The following is a 21,435-nucleotide window of genomic DNA, read 5'->3' on the forward strand; positions in this document are numbered from 1 at the left end:
CATCTTCTTCTCCCATTGGCCCTATCTTAGTTCAGGTCCCTGCCGTCTCTACTTCCTGGGCTAATGTAGTAGTTTCCTGATGGATAATGTTTCCAGTCCTCTCCCTCTGATTCATCCTCCAGACAAACAGCCCTTATTTTTATCTAAAATGTTGAGCTAATGGCTCTCCATTGCCCAGGCAACTCTGATGTCAGCCTGCCGGGCTTGACTCCTCACTCAGAGGGTCTATATTCTGACCACAGACAAGCTCTTTAAATACCCTGAGCCTCATGTTTGTTTTCTGTAAAATGGAGATAAAAAAATAATTATACAACAACAACACTGATCTCCCTGAAGAGGCTGAACTCCAATCTGTCATAATAGATATTCATACGCATATGCTAAACCTGCACATGCACATCTATTTAATCCTCCCAATAATCCTCATTGCTGTTACTCTCATCTCTCTGAACTACCCAGTCATATCACGGTGCTTGTACTCATGGACACACCCCTTGCTTCCAAGACCCTGAGCGTCAACCCTGAGCTCCTTCTGTCGCTGCCTCCTCCTGGCTGGGTCTTGGTCAGCTCAAGACTCAGCCCAGGCCCTGCCTCCTGCAGGAGCTGTCCCTGACGCTGCAGCTGCAGCTGGGTGCCTCTGTAGGCCCCTCCACAGCTCCCTGGATTGTGTCTGTCTGTCGGCCTCCTGTTTCTCCACTTGCTTAACTGTGAGCTCCTTCCAGGCAGGCGTGACTCGAATGCTTCTGTGTGCCCCCAGCGGTGGACCCTCCTGGCAGGGCAGGTGCTGCCTGTGTCCAGGGACCTGAGCAGAACATGCCAAGCATTTTCTTAAGGGAAGTGGCCATGGAGTTGGCCTTGAGGCATGGTAGGACTTTCAGAAATTCTTTTCAAACAAGTTGTACATTCACACAATATCAAATCCAAAGAGAACAAAAGGGCTTACAGTGAAAATTAAAAGTAGGTCGCCTCTCAACCACCCAACTCCTCTCCCCAGAGGCAACCATTGGTATCAGTTTCTGGGTATTCTATACAAGCAAGAATTGTCTGTCTCCCCCTCCCCCAGCTCCCCCCTCCCCTCCCACACTTACTTTGCAAAAATTTAAACCAATAGGAAAGTTGCAAGAATGGTACACTACATACCCTTTGTCTAGATTCACAAGTGAACATTTTGCCACATTATGCTCAATATTTTACAGCATTAATCATGTGATGCCCACAACAACCATACAATCATGCCAATTGTGTAGATGAGGTAACTGAGGCAGTCGGCATGAAGGGACTTACCTAAGGCCGCAGAGCTAGTGAGGGATAGAGCTGCGTGTTCTCCCTAAGGCTGCGGGGACCCTGGCCCACCTTCCTCTAGGAAAGTATTTCTTACTGTATTGGAATCTCCCTCCCTAGGATCGAGCGTCACCAGATGATCAGTGGAAAGGTACACAGCTCTGGGAGCATGTGCTACTTCTCGCTCCCAGAACCTTCCCATTCCCTAAGCAGCAGCTGCTGTCCCTGCCACTAATACACGTTTCAGCGTCACCTCCTCTGTGAGCGTTGCGTTAGCTCACTCCCCTGTTTGAAGACTCAGATAGTTGACTCCTGGCTGCCGCATGATGACATATATACGCCTGAGCCTTGACCCAAGGTCCTGGGTGGCCTGGCCCTCATGTCTGTCCTGCGCCTTCCTCCTCAACCTCTGGCCATCTGCTCAAGCTTCCCTACCTCCTTGAAGGCCCCTATTTCCCCAGGGAGTGCATTTCCTCCCCTCTGGGCTCCTGCATCTTCTGCCGGTGTCTCTTTTCCACTCTTCTCCAGGTGGTCTTTTGGCCAGGAGGCTGCACATATTGAGTCGTGCTTGAGCCTTACCTCCAGCACATCATGGGGATGAGAATTCCTAGTTTAGTGTCTGGCATACAGTCAGCCTTTACTAGTCTCCCATAATAGAACTGACAGCTCTGGGAGGCTGACATCTTCTCTTAGTCATCCCTTGAAACCCTACCTTCTATTTCATAACTTCTCTGTGCCTGTTACCAAGCGCTCGGAATGCTGCCTATGATTTCTATGATGGAGGGAGGTAGGGCTGGCGCATAGTAGGTCCAGGCTGGGCTCCGGTGCCGAGACAGGCTCGGGAAGGCGCGGTTGGCAGTGAGAGGTTTGCAGGGAGCCCGCCCGGCGGTCGGGCCCGCCCCTTCCCCCCGGGCTCCGCCCCCGCAGCTGTCAGTGCCCCCTCGGCGCCCGTCCACCAAACCTGACGTCTCCTCGCGGCGCCCCACCTTCCCGCCCACCAGTTACCTGACGCCGGCAGCCCTTGGTCCCGCCCCTGACTCCCATTGGCCGAGAGGTTTCTTTGTTAGCTGAAGCTCACCACTGCCATTGGTCGGTAGGGCCGCCGATCGCGTCGGGGCGAGGCTCCGCTCCGCACAGCCCCGCGTGCTTCCTCCGCCCCCGCGCCCGCCCCCGGCCCCGCCCCGGGAGTGCGCGAGGCGCTTCGCTCCCATTTGCTGCGGCCGCTGGGCGCGGGGGCAGCGGCGGCCGGACCGACCGCAGGGACCCGCGGCGACCCGGGGCCTGAGAGGCGGGCCGAGCGCGCGGAGGCAGGGGCCCAGGAGGCCGCGTCCATGGGCCCGCGGCGGCCGAGCGGTGGCTGTACGGGCGGGCGGCGGGGACCGCGCGCTCTGTGAGGGCCTGGCCCACGTCCCGGCCCCGCGGAGCCGCCCTGACCGCCGGGGGCGCGCTCCGGCCTGCGTCGGCGGCCCGCGGCCGGTGTGAGGCGGGGACATGCCGCGGCGCCCGCGCTGACCGCCGAGCCGCCGTGCATGGTGCCGCCGCCCCTGCCGCCGCCGTCTGCCGGGCCGGCCTGTGGGCCTCGCCGCCGCCGCGCCGACCATGTCGGCGGCCAAGGAGAACCCGTGCAGGAAATTCCAGGCCAACATCTTCAACAAGAGCAAGTGTCAGAACTGCTTCAAGCCCCGCGAGTCGCATCTGCTCAACGACGAGGACCTGACGCAGGTGAGCGGGGCCCGGGGCGAGGCGGGCCTGGCGCCGGCGGCCCCCGCGCTCGGGGCCGGAGAGCCTCCAGGGAGCCGGCGCCTCGCCGCTCCGACGCCCGGGAGACGGCCCGGCGGGGAAAGGAGGCGGGCGCGGGTGGGGGTGCCTCTGAAGGCTCCTGGGAAAGCAAAAGGAGCCGGAAAAATCTGCATGAGCCCTGGCGTGCGAGTGTGAGTGTGAGTGTGAGAGTGTGTGTGTGTGTGGGGGGGGGGGGGGGTGGCGGGACGTGCACCGAGGCCCGGGACAAAGGGAAAAGCCTCAAGTATGCCGAAAAATAACATCCTCTCCGCTCCCAGCGCTGCCGGGTGATTCATGCTTTTTGGGTGACTCAAAACGCCTGGTTTTCCTTAGTTCGGACACAGCGCCGAGGATTTCTTGCTGCTTCACAGGCCCCCCCGCCCCCCCGTCGTGGGACCCGACTCGGACTTGTCCCCCCGGGTGGCCGCCGGGGTGGGGGCTGGGGGGCCGGGGCCTCTTCCTCTTGTCCTTGTGCAGTCGGGGCGGGAGTCCGGGGAGGAGGGTCTTCCCTTGGACCAAGCGGGGCCTGGCGTTGGCGTTGGTGTTGGTGGCGGGGCGGGGGCTCCTCTCCCGCCGGCCCTGGGCGAGGAGTGAGGCCGCCGCGGGCCCGGGGAAAGTCGGGTTCCTGCTCCCTCCTGTACCTGTCAGATGGGGCTCCGGGATGGTCCCGGGGCGCCCACACCTGCCTCTTTGAAAAGGCAGGTCCCGGGGCCCCAGCCCTGGAGTGACAGGAGGAGGGGCTTGTATGGGAACAGCCCCCCGAGAAGCCGGGCTGTGGCCCCACTGGTCTTTGGGGACCTGACACTGGCTGCCCCCCAGCTCGGGGAACACAGGAAGGCTTTGGGGCCTTGAGCTTTGTTGGATTTGCACCCTGGTCTGCATCCCCTTGGGGTGTCTGTGCCCCCTGCCCCACCCCAGAGCTTTCCGTCCTGCCCGGAGAGACATGCCTGCTGGGAGACCGGCTGGCCCTCTGCGTTTTCAGAAGAACCCGAGGAGGGAGGCGCTGCGGCCAAGGGTTCGCAGGGTCTGACTTCCTCTCGGGTGAGGACAGTCGGGAGTTGGGTCAGGGCAGGAGTCATGGCCTGGGACGCAGTTCTGTCCTCTGGGCAGGTGCCCAACAGCCAGAAAAGACTCCTTTCATGTGAGCCAGAAGCCACGCAGACCCTGAAGCTGCGGAGTCGGACGATGGTTGGGACCGAGGCCAGGCAGGTCAGCCCGGGTGGAGCTGGGTCTGGCCAGGTTCTGGCTGTGGGTTGGGCTTGTGCCGGGATTCCCTTTCTCCACTGGGCGCCTTTTTCTGGGAAGCAGAGTATGAGGTAATGAGGGTCCTGGCCGGGAGTCCGGAGACCTTGCTTCTTGTCGGCGGTCACTTTCAGTTATATGACCTTGAGCAAGTCCCTTTGCCTCTGTACAGTTCATTTCCTTTAAAAAATATTTTTATTGATTTCAGAGAGGAAGGGAGAGGAAGAGAGAGATAGAAGCATCAGTGATGATAGAGAATCATTGATTGGCTGCCTCTTGCCTGCCCCCTCAACCCCCCCCAACTCCCCCCACTGGGGATGGGGCATGTGCCCTGACCGGGAATTGAACCCTGACCTCCTGGTTCATGGGTGGACGTTCAATCAAGGAGCCACACCAGCAGGGCTAGTTCATTTCCTTTTCTATAAACTGGGAGTAGAGATTCCTGACTTACCTCAGTCACCAGGCTATTGTGAAAAGGAAGGACTGATGTTTTATTAGATTTTTTTTCTTACAATTTAAAAAGACAAACAAAAAACACCTTTGGAATAGTAAATGTGGGGTTGGCGGAGTTCTGAGAGTTTCCTTGTTATTCCAGGCAGTCGTCAGAGGGCTTGCTTTCTGATTCTTAGCTTAGATTAACTAGAATGAAACATGTATATTTGAGTTGAATCTGTTAAAAATTTTAAAAAATCTGTTGATAATTTGATTCAGAGGAGTGGGGTTACACATTCAAAGTACTTTTCCTCTTTCACTGTGTTCACAGTTGAATTGTTGATTTTAAAACAGGCCTGAATGGTAGTTTCTGAACTAATGAGTGGGGCTATTTGTGCTGCGAGAGATTAGGTCAGCCTTCCACCTCCTGGGATCTTTCAGGAAGAAACTGCTCTTGAAACGAGGAGGGGGACCCAGAGCTGCTGCCAAGAGCTTTCGCCGCCGCTCTCTGCATCCGGCCCCTCCCTCACCACCCCAGCTTCCTAGTCTCATCCTCCTGGCTTCTTCAGAAAACCTCAGCCATTGGTTCCCATCAGTCTCCCCCAAGCCCTTGCTTCCTGCTCCCTTTTCTGCCCTGAGCTTATTTTAGACCATCAAGGCTGGAAGACAGATCAGCGATAACTGAGGCCACCCCCCTGTAAGAGGTGAGAACGCTGGAGTCAGTGAGACTGGCTTTTGCCCTGGGATGTCCTCGCCCCGGGCAGGCATTTCTCCCAGCCCTCTGATTTGAGCTTATTCCCACAGCTGTGACTTTTGTTTGTTTTCCCTCAGAGAGGTACAGAAACCTCTTTCAGGGACTGCATGGTAGCCTCAGACTGGAAGAGCCTTAAGATCAGCTAACCTACTTTTAACCAGGAGGAGACCAACCCTAGCAGCTTGCCCGGTTCGGGGACACCGTGAGGAATCTTCATCCACTGTTCTTGCCCTACTCGTATACAGGGTCTCCAGTGGCCTCCCATACACTTGTGGTGAGGAGGATTGCTTCAAGGGTAATGATGCTACAGAAGGTTCCTTGGAGAGCAGGCTTCGGGTATCCCACTAGGGACCTTGAGATTGCTAGCTCGAGCAGACAAGTTCCGTGGTCTTTCCTCACTACTGGAATTCAGAGTGATCCAGGGAAAGGAATAAGCAACAATCCTCTGTTACCTGTCAGGGCATCCTCCAGTCCCAGCCCCTGTCCACAGGGTAGCATCTGTCCTTCAGTTCTTCTCCGATGCATTTCCTGCGTAGATAGAGACTCAGGTTCATAGTTAAAACCTTTTTTAACCTAAACTGTATGTACGTATGCACAACGTATATTTTCTGGTTAGTAACCTGTCTTACAACTCTCTTCATAGTATTAAATACAAATATACAAAAGTCATTGTGTATAGTGTACCACCAGATATGTATCATAGTTTTACTGTATTGATGGACAGCAAGGTTACTTCTGGGTTTTACTATTATAAACGAAATGCTTCCACGAACAGCTTTCTAAATGTTTTTGGGTACATGTGTGCCTGCATGAATGCAAGTATTTTTCTGGGGCAAATACTTAAAAAAGATGACAGGATTGACATCAAGCGCATTACATCTTCTATAGGTAGCACCAAATTGCCTTTCTAAAATGGCTGTGTCATACTATTGCCAGGATTGTATATTATCAAATGATTTAATTCTTTAATATTTTCCCTAATTACCAGTGATGTTAAGCCTGTCTTTATAATATTTGTTAAATATATTTTATTTCTTTAGTGCGTGCCAGTTCCTGTTGTTTGCCGTGTTTTTGTTTTTGTTTTTCTAAATTGGGTTAGTTCTCCACCCCCATTGATTTGTAGGAGTTTTCTGTATATACTCGAGGTCAGGGATCCACAAACCTTTTCTATATAAGGCCAGATAGTAAATATTTTAGCCTTGTAGGTCATACAGTTTTTGTAGCAACTATGCAACTTTGCTATTATAGTGCAAAAACTGCAGTATAAAGCTGCTGTAGACAATACATAAACTAATGGGAAATGACTGTTTCCAATAAAACTTTATTTACAAAGCCAGTCAGTTTTCAGGATTTGGTGACTCCTGTTCAAGGTATTAATCTGACACCTGTCATATAGCGCAGTTATTTTCTCTCAGGGCGTCACTTGTCTTTAAATTTTTATGTATGGTCATTTCTCTATATCATATGGTAGTTTTAAATATGAATGCAGTTAAATTTCCATATTTTCCTTTATAGTTTGCAGTCCTTTTAATAAATAGTGACTTTTTATTTATTTTGTTAACCCTCACCCAAGGATATTTTTCCATTGATATTTTTAGAGAGTGAAAGAAGGGAGACACACACACACACACACACACAACCATCATTGTTGAGAGAGACATATTGATTGGTTGCCTCCTGCACACATCCTGACCGGGGTGGTGGATGGAACCTGCAACCCAGATACATGTCCTTGACCAGGTATTGAACCCAAGACCTTTTGGTGTGTGGGCTGATGCTCTAACCACAGGAGCAACACCGGTCAGGGCTGTAGTTTGTAGTTTTAATCTTAGCATACAAAGGTCTTCTTTCCAAAGTTATAAAAGCATTTCTAAATGCTTTTATGCATATGCTCATGATAGCACTATTCACAGTAGCCAAAACATAGCAACAACCCAAGTATCCACGGATGGATAAATGGATAAGCAAATTGTGGTTTATCCATATATTGGAATATTATCCTATATAATAAAAGGCCAGGACCATAAGTGTCACAACTGAATGACCGCTCAACCCGTCGCCATGAGGTGCATTGAACACCTCTTGGTCCCCCCGCCCCCCTCCAGGGCTCCAATTGCAGCATGGTGAACGGGGAACCACGGCAAACGGCGGGGGCGAGGTGGGGAGTGGCGGCGGGGCAGGACTGGGGACTGTTAAGCAGGGCGGGCGGTGGATGGCGGGCAGCAGCAAGCATTGAGGGGCAGCTGCAGAGAAGGTTGTGGAGCCTTGCGGGGGTGGGGAGCTTCATGGAGCGTTGCAGGGTGTCAGAGGCAAGCGTTGTGGAGCTTTGCAGGGCGGGGAGCGTAGTGGGTGTCACCGGGCGTGCCGAGTGTCGGACATGGCCCTGATCACAGGCGAGGCCTAGGGACCCTACTTGTGCACGATTTTGTGCGCTGGGCCTCTAGTTCAGTTATAAAGAGGATTGAAGTACTGAGACATGTTACAGCATGATTGACCCTCAAAAACATGATGTAAAGTGAAAGAGTCAGACACAGGGTCACAGACTGTATGATTTGTTTATAGGAAATATCCAGAATAGGTAAATCCATAGAGACGAAGCATATTAGTGGTTGTCAAGGTTCTGGGGGAGGGTGGAATGAGGAGTGGCTGCTGATGGGATCAGGTTTCTATTTTGGGGTGATGAACTGTTCTAAACCAGATAGAGATGCTGTTGCATAGCATGTGAATGTACTAAATGCCACTGAATTGATCACTTTAAAATGGTCCATTTTATGTGAATTTTACCTCAATAAAAATATGCACAAAAATTGCAAGTGCGTGTGGACACACAGGTACATACTTCCCAAACCTGCCCTCTGCTTTTTGTGTCATTTGGAGCGACTATCTGATTATTTCTAGAGTCTAGATCAGGGATTGACCTTTTTTTTTTTTTTTAAAAAAAAGTCAGATAGTAAATACTATTGCAGGCTTTGTAGGCTAACTGGCTACATCGAGGAGTTTGTGTAGGTACTCATAGAACCATTTAGAATGTAAAAGCCATTCTTGGTTTCGGGCCTTAAGAAATCCAGTGGGTTAGATTTGGCCTACCAGGCTTAGCTTGCCAAACCCCTGGGTTAGACCCACCACAGCTGTAATTTAAAATTTTCTAGTTGCCACATTCAAGAAGTAAAAAGAAATAGGTGAAGTTAATCTTAATTGACCTAACATATTCAAAATATTCTCCTTTCAACATGTAAAGAAGTTATGTGCAGTTATACTTATGGCACCTTTCAGTTCAGACTAGCCACTTGCCAAGGGCTCCGAGCCATGAGTGGCTGGTGCTGCAGTGTAAGACCAGACGCTGGAACTGCAGCAGCCCTGTCCGCAGCTGGACCCTTGGGGCCCGGGGGGAAGAAGAGGGGGGGAAGCTGTGCTTGTAGGTTTCTGTCCTCCCTGAGGGCGCTGTGCAGAGCAGTTTCTCTCGGGACTCTGTGACCCTCGCCTCCTTAGTGTCTTTTTTAGCCAACTTTCAGGGGTTCTTGCTTTGAATATTACATCTTCTTTGATGAGACTTTTTAGTATGGTTGAGAGCGTTGGGCCTCTGATCCTCACTCCCTATCCAGGGGCAAAAGGGAGGAAGGTGCTGGCCAAGGCCACGTTGGCCTGTCCCTGGAGAGAGCCTGCGAGCAGGGGGCAGGCTGGTGTGCCCCTCCAGGCTCCTCACTGGATGTGCTGGCTGCGCTCTGACACAGCCCTTTGTCTGTGCTGAGTGTTTGCAGCTGTGTCCAGCTGCCTCTCCCTGTGTTCTAGCTGCTGCCTGACCTTTGTCTCTGGATTCTTTTTCCCTTGCTACACAGAAGGACTACAATGGAAGACCTATGTTCTATTCTTGGCACAAACTGCAGGGTGACCCAGGAAGGTCACTTATGTTCTTGGCGCCTCGGTTTCCCACTCACAAAGTGGGTGCCCATATTCGCTGTGCAGGGAGTGGTGTACTAATGGAATGAAGGGAGGATGCTGGCCAGGCCTGTGGAGGTGGCTGGACCCCCTTGGTAGTAATATTCCAGGAAGTGTCCTGAGGACCACTGCTGTGGGGGTAGCCTTTGTTTAGGCTGTCCCTGATTACTAGGACCTGATATTGTTTAGCTGAAATAAAGAACTTGCACTTGGAATGTTTACTAGTATTGTTAAATTGTTCTCAAGCTGCTATTTAGCCTTAAAAGAGAGGGGAGAGCATTGAAAGCAGGGAAAAGAGACACAGGGAAGTAACTTCTACTGTGACGTCCTAATACTGTGGGAGGGAGGTGGGTGGACAGGGAGAGGTGTAAGAGCACTGAGTGCTAATTTGGAAGCATTCAACCTGAGAAAATAGGCTTTTCATTCATCCTTGAAAACTCACTCTCCAAGCCTCATTTTCCCCTTTGAAATGACACAGTTGCACCAGGTCAGTGGTTTTGAAACTTTCATTACATCTTGGATCCTTTTACTCAAAGTAATCACATACGGAAATGCCATATATGAGACATAAAAAGTGACAATTCTGGAATACATTAGGTAGAAGCCTGGAGCTTGGCTTCTTGTCCACCTCCGCTCCTCATCTCTGGAGCCTCCTGTCACTTCCCTAGATTGTGTGGTTCCTCCACTTTTAGCGGTTGAGGGTCCTACGAAATCACCCAGGATGGTTTCACAGCTGCCCTGGGATGGAACACTGGGTGCCCATCCCCACTGCTCCCATCACAGTACCACTTCGTTTGGAGGTGAGTGCCAGTGGTTGATTCGCTGGCATTTGGGCTCTGTAGACTGGGACTGGAGTCTTCCAGACCACTCACTGTGTTTTTTTTCTAGTCAGGCTCATTGTAGTTCACATGAAACCACAGCTTTTTGCCAGGAGCTTATAACCCTCTGCTTCCTCTCCTCCAACTCAGCTTGGCGTTTGCATGTTGTGCTGGACGCGGGGCAACTTGCAATGAGAGTGAGCAGATGGGCCCTTCTGAGTCCACTCGCTGAATCAAGTGTTACAGACCATGACCTCATCCTGCCCTTGGCAGCTGGGAGGAGAGCAGGGCTGGTGGCAGCATGACCACAAGGGAGGTTGGGTGGCCCGATCAAGGCCACCAAGCTGCCTAGCCATGGGCTGTGATATAGAACTCAGTTCCATGAGGCTTCCACACCAGTGTTCGTGTGGCCTGGAGTCTGTCTTCCTGCTCACTTTGCTTGTAAACTTGTGCTGTTTCTGTAGCAGGCTGGGGTATTGCAAAATAAATCAAAGCTAATGGACTTCTAATTCCTCGCCAGGGGAGAGCAAGGACCCACAAGGGGCTGGGTGATCTCCCTCCATTAAGCAAAAGTGAGGTATTGCCCCCAGTTAGCAGATGGAGCCACCGAGGCTCAGAAAGATTCAGCGACCTGCCTAGGTCACAGGGAGGCCAGTGTGGGTTTTCCCAAAGTTCTGTTTGGCCTTCCTGTCTGATAACCTTTGCTATAATAAAAAACAGGGCCTTACCCTGGCTTGGATTTCTTAGTTGCTGGGGTGTGTGGGGTATATGTGGGGAGTCGGCAGTTCAGGACATTGTGCAGGTCCTCCTGCAGGTTCTGAAATCTCCTTAGCCCCGGGGTATCCCACGTTCCCCAGGCAGGCTGCTGGCCTGTGGCAGTGACCACACCTTTGGCATAGCCCTGCACAGGAAGTACTGTTTTCCCCTGAAGCAGGAATTCAGAATCAGGAAATAGTTGTGTCCTTGATCTCTGTGGGTCCTAAAGCACAGGGCAGACCACAAGGCTCCACGCGCACCTTCAAGACTGGTCTCTCACCTGAGTCCTGGTCCGTAGCTAAAGGGGCTGGTGGGCAGTGGCTGCTGGGAGTCTCATTTGAATCAGAGAAAGAGCCAGCATCTGCAGGCTTCTGGGTGCCACACCTAGAGCCTTTCCACTCAGGTTGGTGAGCGACCTGGATGTAGGGAGCCTTGGGCTAAGTAGGGTTGGGGTGTTTATTTGTCTTCTGTCTGGGGACCCACTCTGACCTAGAAATGTGACCCAGTTCCACTTTCCATTGAAATGTGCTCAAGGAAACGGAACGGTGTGTGTGTGTGTGAAGCGGGGGAGGCGAGGACTTTCAGCTCAGATTCGGATTAGCATCCTGGCTCCATTTTAATTAGCATGTTACTCAGAGTTTGTGTCTGTGTCCCTCCTCTGAAAACCGGGGGCTGTAATAATACCATGCCTTTGGGTGTCATGAAGGTGGTGGAAGGGGAAAGAAATAGCAAGTGCCAAATTTGTCAATGCTTGGGTATGTGGTGGGAGCTCAGTAAATGGGGTTCATTTCGCCAGCACTGCCCCAGAGAGAGGCCCTCCCTCTGTGATTTTGTGGACTGGCTGACCCCACTGTGTTTCTGTGTACCCCCACACCCACATAACATAGCCCAGGCTGCCTCCTCTCCCACTGAGCTGCTTGGGATCACCCTAGCAACTTCCTCATATTAGCCCCCAGGGACTGGAAGGGCCATAGTCATTTTGCTTGTTTGGGTTTGATTTTTCAGCAATTAAGTATAGTAGTAAAGATTGAATTGGTTTTAAGAATTTGTAGTGGGCAGGAAATGAAGAGAACAGGTGCCATCAACTCAAGAGTTCACATTAGAGCGTGTGCTGATCCAGGGGACAGTGGCCAATAGCCAGCACAGCAGCCCCCCAAGCCCCTGCCAAGCCCAGGGAAGTGCACAGTGCAGGTCTCATGAATGGCAGTGGCTGATCCCAATTTCAGAAGTCACTTTGGTGGGAAGTGTCAGAGTTGCCATCAGCAAAGAGGGGGGATTAACACATTGTTTGCGGGTAGTTTTTATCGCGCGCTAACAGGTGGCGCGGGCCATTTTTGCTAATTTTTTGCGCAAATGGCAACATTCAGTAAAATTACAATAACTTTAGTTTACGTATTTATATGTTACCCGCATTCTACCACTAGTCTATAAAAAACGTATTAATACGTGTCCCGCGCTCTACTACACTGGTAGAACGTATAAATACGTAAAACGTGTAAACACGTTTCCCGCATACAATGTGTTAAGAGAAGCCACTTATCGACTGGTGTCCCTGGGAGCAGTTGTCTGGGAATCAAAGTCCTCATACCCTGGGGCCTGGGTGCATTGGCTAGAGGAGCGTAGAGAGCAGCCAGGTCCAGGCCCACGTCGCTGGGCAGGTGGGCAGGAGATCTCCACCCCACTGCCCTCCCAGCTTTTAAAAAGGATTGCAGCCTTTTGCCAAGGGACCTGTCTCTAGGGGCCTAACAAGTAGAACTGGCTTCCTTGTGAAAGCCTGTGAACAAGCTCATCTCACAAGCAGACGCCATCTCGGCACAGTTCCCATCTAGAAATCCTGTGAGCTTAGGAGTCCTCTTCTTTGGGGAGCTGGGCCAGCAAGTATGGCCACACAGCCTCTGATGGCAGAGGTTTGCCTATACTTAAATCGCAGGAGCAGTTGACATGCTCTGGGAATATTTATTGAGGCCCTGGTGGCATTCATAGTAAACAGGCCACTATTAACTCACTTATAGTCACAGCAGCCTTATGAAGTACTAGAGAGGTGAGAAAACTGAGATGGAAAGAGGTTATTGTAACTTGCCCAAGGTAATACAGTAGGTGGTAGAGCTGGGTGCAGACCCAGACAGTCTAACGCAGGGCCTCCTCCTTCCACTGTTTCCCATGCAACGTAAGTGGGGCCTTCTGGACCCTCGGTCTCTGGCTGTGTGTGGCCCTTGGCCCCTTGTGTCAGGGGTGAAGGGCTGTCCTGCCAGAAGGGTGTGTGTGTGCTGGGAAGGGGGTGGCTGGAGGTTGAGGCTTGGGCTGAACTTACGTAGACTTGTTTCTTTTTTTCCTACCTGTTTTTTAATGGAAGCACTGCTTTTTGAGGGATGGGGGTGACTCTTTCATGCAAAGCTCTTACCCCAGAAATTTGTCCCTACACTTTCTCCCTTTGCCACAAATGGTGTCATGTTCCAAAAATCCCACGGCCATGACTCCTTGTCAAGACCATACGGAAGAGGCAGCAAAAAAATTTTTTTATCCTCACCCCAGGATATTTTTCCCATTGATTTTTAGAGAGTGGAAGGGCGGGAGGGAAGGAGGGGGAGACAGAATGGGGGAAAGAGAAAGAGAGAGAGATGAGAGAGACACATTGATTGGTTGCCTTCTGCACATGCCTCTTCTGGGCCAGGGGTTAAACCTGCAACCCAGGTGTGTGCCCTTGACTGGGAATTGAACCTATGACCCCTTGGTCTGTGGGCAGATACTCTAACCACTGAGCATACCAGCCAGGGCTGGGAGAGGCTTTTTAAAATGTCACTTTCCCCCTCTTTCTTTAACTGCTGTAGTCCAGGGAGCCTGGGCTGGACTTGCAGGGTATGTGTGTGGGCAGAGGGGTGAGTGGGTATCTGTGGGAAGTGAGAGGGAAGAATGAAGAGCAGACCCTCAACTGTGTATCATTGCCCTCTGTGCCTGGGATCTAGTAAGCTCTGTGCATGCTCATGCATGCATGTGTTTGAGGGGGGGGGATGTTTAGGTGAAATTCACATGACAAAATTAACCATTTTTTGAAAAGTTCAATTCAGTTGTATGTAGTACATCCCCAGTATTGTGCAAACACCACCACTCTAGTTTAAAATATTTCATCACTCTGAAGGAATACCAGCAACTATTGCATGGTGGTTCTCTACACTTCACTCCCAGTCCATAGCAACCATCAGTCTGCTTTCTGTCTCTGTGGGTTTACTTATTCTGGAAATTTCATCAAAATGGAATTGTAGAATATGCGATTTTTTTTTGGGGGGGGGTCTGGCTTCTTGCACAGCATGTTTTCAGAGTTCATACATGTGGTAGCATGAATCAGTACTTCATTGCTTTTTTTTATGACTGAACTGGTGGCCCGGTGCATGAATTTGTGCACATTGAAAGGAAATTAATTAGAAGAAATGTTTTAATATCACTATTCGCCCTTTCTCGATAATAGAAGTGTCAACTAAATTCACGATTGACAGTGACAGATTGAAACACATGCATGTGATTGACACCAGTGAGAGCTTTATATGTATCGCACATGTGCGAGTCAACTTAGCCTTTTACAGATATAGAACAAACTTGCTTAATTAGACCTGCTTTCTGATGTAGCTAAACTTTTTCCATCCCAGTGAAGCACTCCAACTTCTCTTTCAGATAATTGTCAGCAACACAGCAGTAAATACCAACACAAAGCAGATTATTATTGTAGATCACGCAGGGAGAACAAAGGGTAAAATATTTAACTTCAGCAGTATTTGATTATATTCTGCGCAGTAAGAAAACCTGAAATCATTTTCAAGGTCCACCATTTCTTTTTTTTAGTCAGATCAAGTTTCTAAGCTTTCTAAATCTCTGTTTTCCAGCTAATGAAAAGAAAATAGGATTCCCCCGAGTCTCCTATCTACCTACTCCAGGACTTCTTGAGGATCAAATGAGATGAGGCAAGGGAAAACGCTTCACAGACATTTGGTTAAAGTGCGAAATGTTGGCGCCTGCTATAAAGCAAGTCCTGTTTCTGGGGTGAAGAAACTGCAAGGAGGCTAGTTGTCGCTAGGGAGAGGAAGCCAGGTGTTGCTACGTGATGTCATTACTCGGACAGACACTTAGCATATTAGCCTTTTATATATATACTAGAGGCCCGGTGCACAAAAATTTGTGCACTCGGGGGGAAGGGCGGGGGTCCCTCAGCCCGGCCTGTGCCCTCTCGCAGTCTGGGACCCCTCGGGAAATAACAACCTGCTGGCTTAGGCCCGCTCCCGGGTGGCAGAGGGCAGGCCCAATCCCTAGGTGCAGCCCCTGGTCGGGCTCAGAGCAGGGCTGATTGGGGAGTTGGGGCGCCGCCCCTGTCACACACAGGGCAGGGCGGATCAGGGGGTTGGGGCGCCACACCCTGTCACACTCAGGGCAGGACCGATGGGGAGGTTATGGCTCTATCCCGTCACACACAGAGCAGGGCCCGTGGGGGGCGGAGGGGCAGGGTTGGGGCGCCGCACCCTGTCACACACAGAGTAGGGCTGATCAGGGGGTTGGGGCGCCGCACCCTGTCTCACATAGAGCATGGCTGATCAGGGGTGGGGGCGCCGGACCCTGTCACACACAGAGCAGGGCCAATCAGGGGGTTGTGGCACCACAGCCTGTCACACACAGAGCTGCAGGGTGATCAGGGGGTTGGGGAGCTCCCCCTATCAGGCACAGAGCAGGGCTGATCAGGGGGTTGGGGCGCCTTCCCCTGTCACGAACAGAGCAGGGCAGATAGGGAGATTGTGGCCCCGCCCCCTGTCACACACAGAGCTGCAGGGCGATCAGGGGGTTTGGGCGCTGCCCCCTGTCACGCTGATCCCGGTGCCGGGAGGCCTCGCGGCTCCGCTGATCCTGGTGCTGGGAGGCATATTACCCTTTTACTATATAGGATAGAGACCTGGTACACGGGTGGGGGCCGGCTGGTTTGCCCTGAAGGGTGTCCTGGATCAGCGTGGGGGTCCCCACTGGGGTGCCTGGCCAGCCTGGGTGATGGGATGATGGCTGTTTGCAGCTGGTCATACCCCCTTCAGATGGGGGTCCCCACTGGGGTGCCTGGCCAGTCTGGGTGAGGGGCTGATGGCTGTTTTCAGGCTGGCGGGTGACTGAAGCTCCCAACTGCTCCTTTTTCTTTTTTTTTCTTTTTTATTCTGGGCCAGCTTTAGCTCTGGCTCCAGCTCTGAGGCCTCTGCTGCTGAAAGCAGGTATCTGATTTGTTTGGGTTCTATAATCGAAACACTGTTTCAACTCCAGCTCTGAGATCCCAGCTGGCTGAAAGCAGGCTTCTGGGGTTTTGTTTAGCTTCTATATTTGTAACAATGTTTCAAACTGCAAGCTCAGAGGCCAGCAAGGCAGGCGGGGAACGTTGGAGTCCTCCATCATTGAAGCAAGCAAGTCTCATGTTAACTTCAAGCTGCCTGGCTGCCGGCCGCCATCTTAGCTGGCAGTTAATTTGCATATCGCCCTGATTAGCCAATGGGAAGGGTAGTGGATATAAGGCTAATTACCATGTTTCTCTTTTATTAGATAGGACTAGAAGACCGTTGCAGGAGGATTCCTGCAAGAATAGGGCTTCCTTGAACCGATTGTGCCGCCAAGCCCCACTGCCCAGGGCCGCACATGGGGGTCCCGGCTGGGGGCAGGGCTTAGGCGGCACACGGGGGCCCTGCCTGCATTATGCAAATTAGCCATCATCATTGTTGGCAGTTAATTTGCATATCACGCTGATTAGCCAATGGGAGGTTAGCGAAGGTACGGTCAATTACCATGTTTGTCTATTATTAGATAGGAGATAGATAGATAGATAGTCTGTCGCTAGGGAGAGGAAGCTGGGCGTTGCTATGTGACGTCATTACCTGGCGCCCACAGACACCATTTCCCGGCTGGGCTGGGCTGTGGGCCACATTTTGCGCCATGGCAGTGTCGGCTGCAATTTGGTGGGCTGTCGCTCCGGGGTGGTAGCGGAGCGTGTGTCCCGCTTGGGGGAAGCCGAGTGTTGCTTTGCTGGCACCAGGTCCGCTCTGCCATTTCCGTGTAAATGGCCACTGCGCGTCATGGCAACTCCGGCATTGAGCATCTACCCCCTGGTGGTCAGTGCGCATCATAGCGACTGGTCGACAAGCGGAGGGACATTAAGCATATTAGCCTTTTGTATAGATATAGATAATATTCTACTATAAGGGTATTTTTTTATCTCTTCACCTGTTGATGGACATTTAGGGTGCTTCCTCCACCTTTTGGCTGGTGTCAGTAGGGTGCTATAAACACGTTTTTGCTTAATCACCTATTCTCAGTTGTTCCGGGTAGAGAACTGATTGCTGGGTGCAGTGGTAATTCTGTTAGTGCTGTGTTTGGAATCAGTGCATCAAGCCAGACGTCAGCACTACAGACTGTTGGGTGGGGATGGTAGAGAAGGTGCAGGAAGGAGTGGTGGGATGTGGACGATGATGCCCAAAGCTCAGTGCTCCTTATGTGGAGGAGTCCAGATGGGGATTGGGCCCAGGGCATCTCTCATGGTTGCAGGCTCTGGCTCTGGCTTGAGGTGGTGGCAGCTGTGGCTGTGTGAAGGGGTGGCCAAGCCACTTGGAGCTTTGCTTCCTCCTTTGTCTGACTCGAAGATTAGCTGAGCTGCCAAGAAGGAGCTAAGTTGGGGCTTTAATATTGTTTGGAGGGGGGCCAAGGGGCTTGGGACTTGAAGAGCAGACAGTGTAGGGGGTTTCGGGGGCACTGCAGGGTGGTGAGGGGCATGGGCAGCTGCTAGAGGGCGGCCACAGTGTCTGATACTGGGCCTCCGAAGGAGAAAGGAAAAGGCCTTATCTGGCCTGTTCACCACTCTGTTACTGGTTTTCAAATTTTATTTCTGAAGATGTGGAATGTGGAGCCTCTAGAAACAGTGTGGAGCTCACATATGTGCAGGCTGGAAGGAGGAAAGGCACACCTGAGACCAGCCCACCCAGCCCCTGCCGACCCCACTCTCTGTAGTGGCCTTTGAGGCACAGCCTCTGGGAGTCTTCACTGTTTGAAAAACCATGATTTACTCTAACCCTTGCATTAATATTTTTTAATAGAATGAAATATTTGGTGCATACAAAAGAGCATTAAGTAGCATGTCTGTACAATATATATACAGTATTCCTGCAGAACACCCAAGGTATTTGGTGTTTCAGCCTTAGTGTCTTGGACCCAGGGGAGGGGACCCACAAGCAGGTGCCACCTGCGTGGTGTTCAGACCCCTCCAGCCCTCCTCACCGTGGCAGAGGTTTGCCCTTGACAGGAAGATGTCCCTGCTTGGCTGTGTGGAGGAATATGTTCATTTCTAGGTGGACTAACACAGCTGCAGGGGCAAGTCTGGTGTGAGATGTGGCCTTTTAAGGTAGTGCTGTTGAGGAGAAAGGACTGAGTCGAGACAGGAGACGAGTTGAAGGCTCATTTGTGTTTGGTCTGACAGAGAGCCAGAGAAGTGTAATCAGATGGGGCAACACTGCTAATAAAACAGTGAGAGCAGGGGTGGTGTGGGGGGAGGACAGGCCAATTATGATCTGAGGAGTGTTGCTGTGGGAGTGGGGCAGTCGGCTAGGTTAGTGGGTCTCAAACTTTTTTTTCTCAGGACTCCATTATGCTCTTGATTATTGAGGCCCTCAAAAGGCTTTTGTTTATTTGGGTTACATCCATGGTATTTACTGTATTAGAAATTAAAACTGAGAAATTAAAAAATATTTCTTAATTCCTTTAAAAATAAACCTGCTAGCCCTGAATGGTGTGCTCAGTGGTTACAGCATCGGCCCATGCACTAAAGGGTCACAGGTTTGGTTCCCCTGGGTCAAGGATACGCACGTACCTGGGTTGCAGGTCAGGATGGGTATGTGGGTGTGGAAGGCAGCCATTGGATGTATCTCTCTCACATCGATGTTTCTTTCACTCCTCTGTCTCTCTCCCCCTGCTCCTCCTCTTTCCACTCTCTCTGAAAAAAAGCAATGGGAAAAATATCCTCAGGTAAGGATTAACAAAAAAAATAAATTAATTAAATCTGTTTCATGTTCACATACATAACAGTTGTATTCTGAAACTTTTCCAAAACAAATTTTTGAATTTTTTGCTGAGAAGAGTCATATTATTTTACCTTTTTTGAAAATCTCTAATATCTGTCATAATGAAAGATAGCTGAATTCTCAGATAATCCATATTCAGTCTGTTGCATTACCAAGTCCTGTAGTCTCTGGAAACCCTACTATACATAAGTGAAAGAATGAGAGTGAAAAAGGCAAATGATGACTTAGTGTTTTTGTAAAAATAGATTTGGCTCTCAGACTCCCAACAGGGCCTCTGGGACTTGGGCCATTTGCATGAAGGCCCCAAATGCCTTGATAGGAACAGCAGTGAGCACTCTTGTCATTATGGAGAGGATGCAGGTGCAGATCTGGGCTGTCCCGAGGCAGCCCTCGCAGTAAGGTGTCAGGGTAACAAGGGCCACCGTAGGTGTAGGTGTAGGCGAGGGCCTGCTTTCTCTGCAGCCTGTGCTTCAGGGGCTGGCTCACCCTCACTTCCTGTGCTAAGGGCTGTCTGAGGAATAATGAAGTGCTAGGAAGGTGGTAGGGGCTCCGTGTGAAAACAGAGGGGTAGCTCTTATTCTTCTGACTCTTAGAGGAGTCAGTCTTGGGAAAGGAAGTTGCTTTGCTTGTATGCTTCACTCCTGCTCCGTAGTTTTCTGAAGGGAGGAGTCAGAGATGATTAGGATGTTTTAGGATGGAGACTGAAACGCTACATGGCCTGCTGGGCTGCCCATGTGGGGCACAAGAGGCAGCTGAGGATTAACAGGCGAGGTCAGGCCGTTCTCCTCCTAGTGCTGCCACTGATTTACTTTGTGGCCAAATGGCACGGTGACCCTGGTGTTTTTGTCTGTTCACTGAGTGGTGCTTGACAATTTCCAAGTCCCCGCCCATCCCAATTCCTGACTGGGAGTTTGGTGTGTGGGTGAGAGGCATGGAGGTGGAGTACCCCTCACCCTGGAGAATATAGGATTGGGACGAGGGTGGAGGTAGGTTGGAGAGGGAAATTGGGATTCCTCAGTCTGGGAGTGATGGCTGAGTCCTGCTCCCTCTAACGTGTAGATCGGGCAGGGATTCAGGGGGATCTTGGAGAGGTCTCAAGTGACACATTGGGATTTTTCATTTTTTCGGGGGGAGGGGGTGAGCTTGGACCAATCCTCAGCATCTGCTTCAGGAAAATTGCCTCTTCTCTTTGGAATGAAAATGCTCCTCAAGTCCTGGTCCTTGGATTTGATGACTGGATAGGAATTTTTATGTGTCTAATGTCAACTTTTGTTAAAGAAAACATGTATCCTATCCCTGCTTCCTTCCCAGCTCCCACCTCTCCAGTCCTTCCATGTCTTTGCTAGTGGGGAAGTCTTTGTGGAAAGGCCTGAGTAGGTTTCCTCTGACAGGTTTTCAGCTTGAGCCCGGTCTGTATAGCCTGAGCTGCCCCCAGGCTGCCTATAAAGACTCTCTCAGAGCCTTCTCCCATCCCACACCCTCCTTCAACCCTTTTCCTTATTTGCCTTTTGAGGAGCTAACTGTCCAAACTTCAGATTGATAGTGGTGTTTACTTCTTTGGTCTCTTATAGGAGGTTTACAAACAATCACCAAACATGTACAAGGATGTTAATGGCCACCGAAAGGTATAAACAGCCCCCATGTCCAGCAAGTGGAGAATGGATAAACAAAACGGTGGCACATCTGTGCAATGGGATGTTATTTGGCCATAAAAAGGAATGAAATATTGACACATCTACAACATGGTGAACCTTGAAAACATTACGCTGAGTGAAATAGGCCAGTTGCAGAAGATTACATAGTATCTGATCCCATTCATAGGAACTGTCCGCAAGAGTCAACTCTAGAGACAGAAAGTAGAGTAGTAGTTGCGAGGGGCTGGGTTGGGTGGGGAACAGAGGGCTTGGGAAGTGACAAAACGTTCTAAAATTGATTGTTGTGGTGAATGCACCACAAACTATTGAATTGTACACTTCAAATGGGTGTGTTGTATGTGAATTATAGCTCCAAAAATTATATCCTCAAACAGTTATTACCTCCTACAAACTTTGGTTTATGCTTATAATCCACATTTTGCCAAACTGTTACATCCATACCTCATTTTATTGCACTTTGCTTTATTGTGCTTCCCAGATACTGCATGTTTGTTTTTCATTTACAAATTAAAGGTTTGTGGCAAGTGTGCATCAAGCACGTCTATCAGTGCCATTTTTCAGTAGCATTTGCTAATTTCATGTCTGTCATATTTTGGTAATTCATGCAATATTTCAAACCATTATTATATTGATCTGTGATCAGTGATGTTACTATTGTAATTGCTTTGGGGTACCACGAGCCATGCCCATATAAGGTGGTAAAT

At 50.6% G+C, this 21,435-nt stretch overlaps 1 protein-coding gene and 1 long non-coding RNA gene across 9 annotated transcripts in view; both read left to right on the forward strand.

Annotated features, from left to right (window-relative positions):
- The first annotated feature begins 2,455 nt into the window (after positions 1–2,455).
- Positions 2,456–21,435, forward strand: part of MPRIP (myosin phosphatase Rho interacting protein) — a 206,504-nt gene continuing 187,524 nt past the window's right edge. For 4 of the 8 annotated variants that reach the window (XM_059668329.1, XM_059668331.1, XM_059668330.1 and 1 more), the window contains exon 1: positions 2,457–3,003. In XM_059668329.1, the coding sequence (XP_059524312.1) occupies positions 2,881–3,003 (123 nt within the window). In that variant the 5' untranslated portion in view covers positions 2,457–2,880. Of the gene's footprint in view, positions 3,004–21,435 lie in introns of all 8 variants that reach the window. The other 4 variants (XM_059668338.1, XM_059668337.1, XM_059668332.1 and 1 more) reach the window with 3 other exon arrangements.
- Positions 3,247–15,328, forward strand: LOC132217901 (uncharacterized). Its single transcript, XR_009449033.1, has 3 exons — positions 3,247–5,438; positions 5,566–12,284; positions 12,531–15,328. It is a non-coding gene; the product is annotated as an uncharacterized LOC132217901 (long non-coding RNA).

This window comes from Myotis daubentonii, chromosome 16, assembly GCF_963259705.1.
Source record: "Myotis daubentonii chromosome 16, mMyoDau2.1, whole genome shotgun sequence".
Classification (NCBI taxonomy): Eukaryota; Metazoa; Chordata; class Mammalia; order Chiroptera; family Vespertilionidae; genus Myotis; species Myotis daubentonii.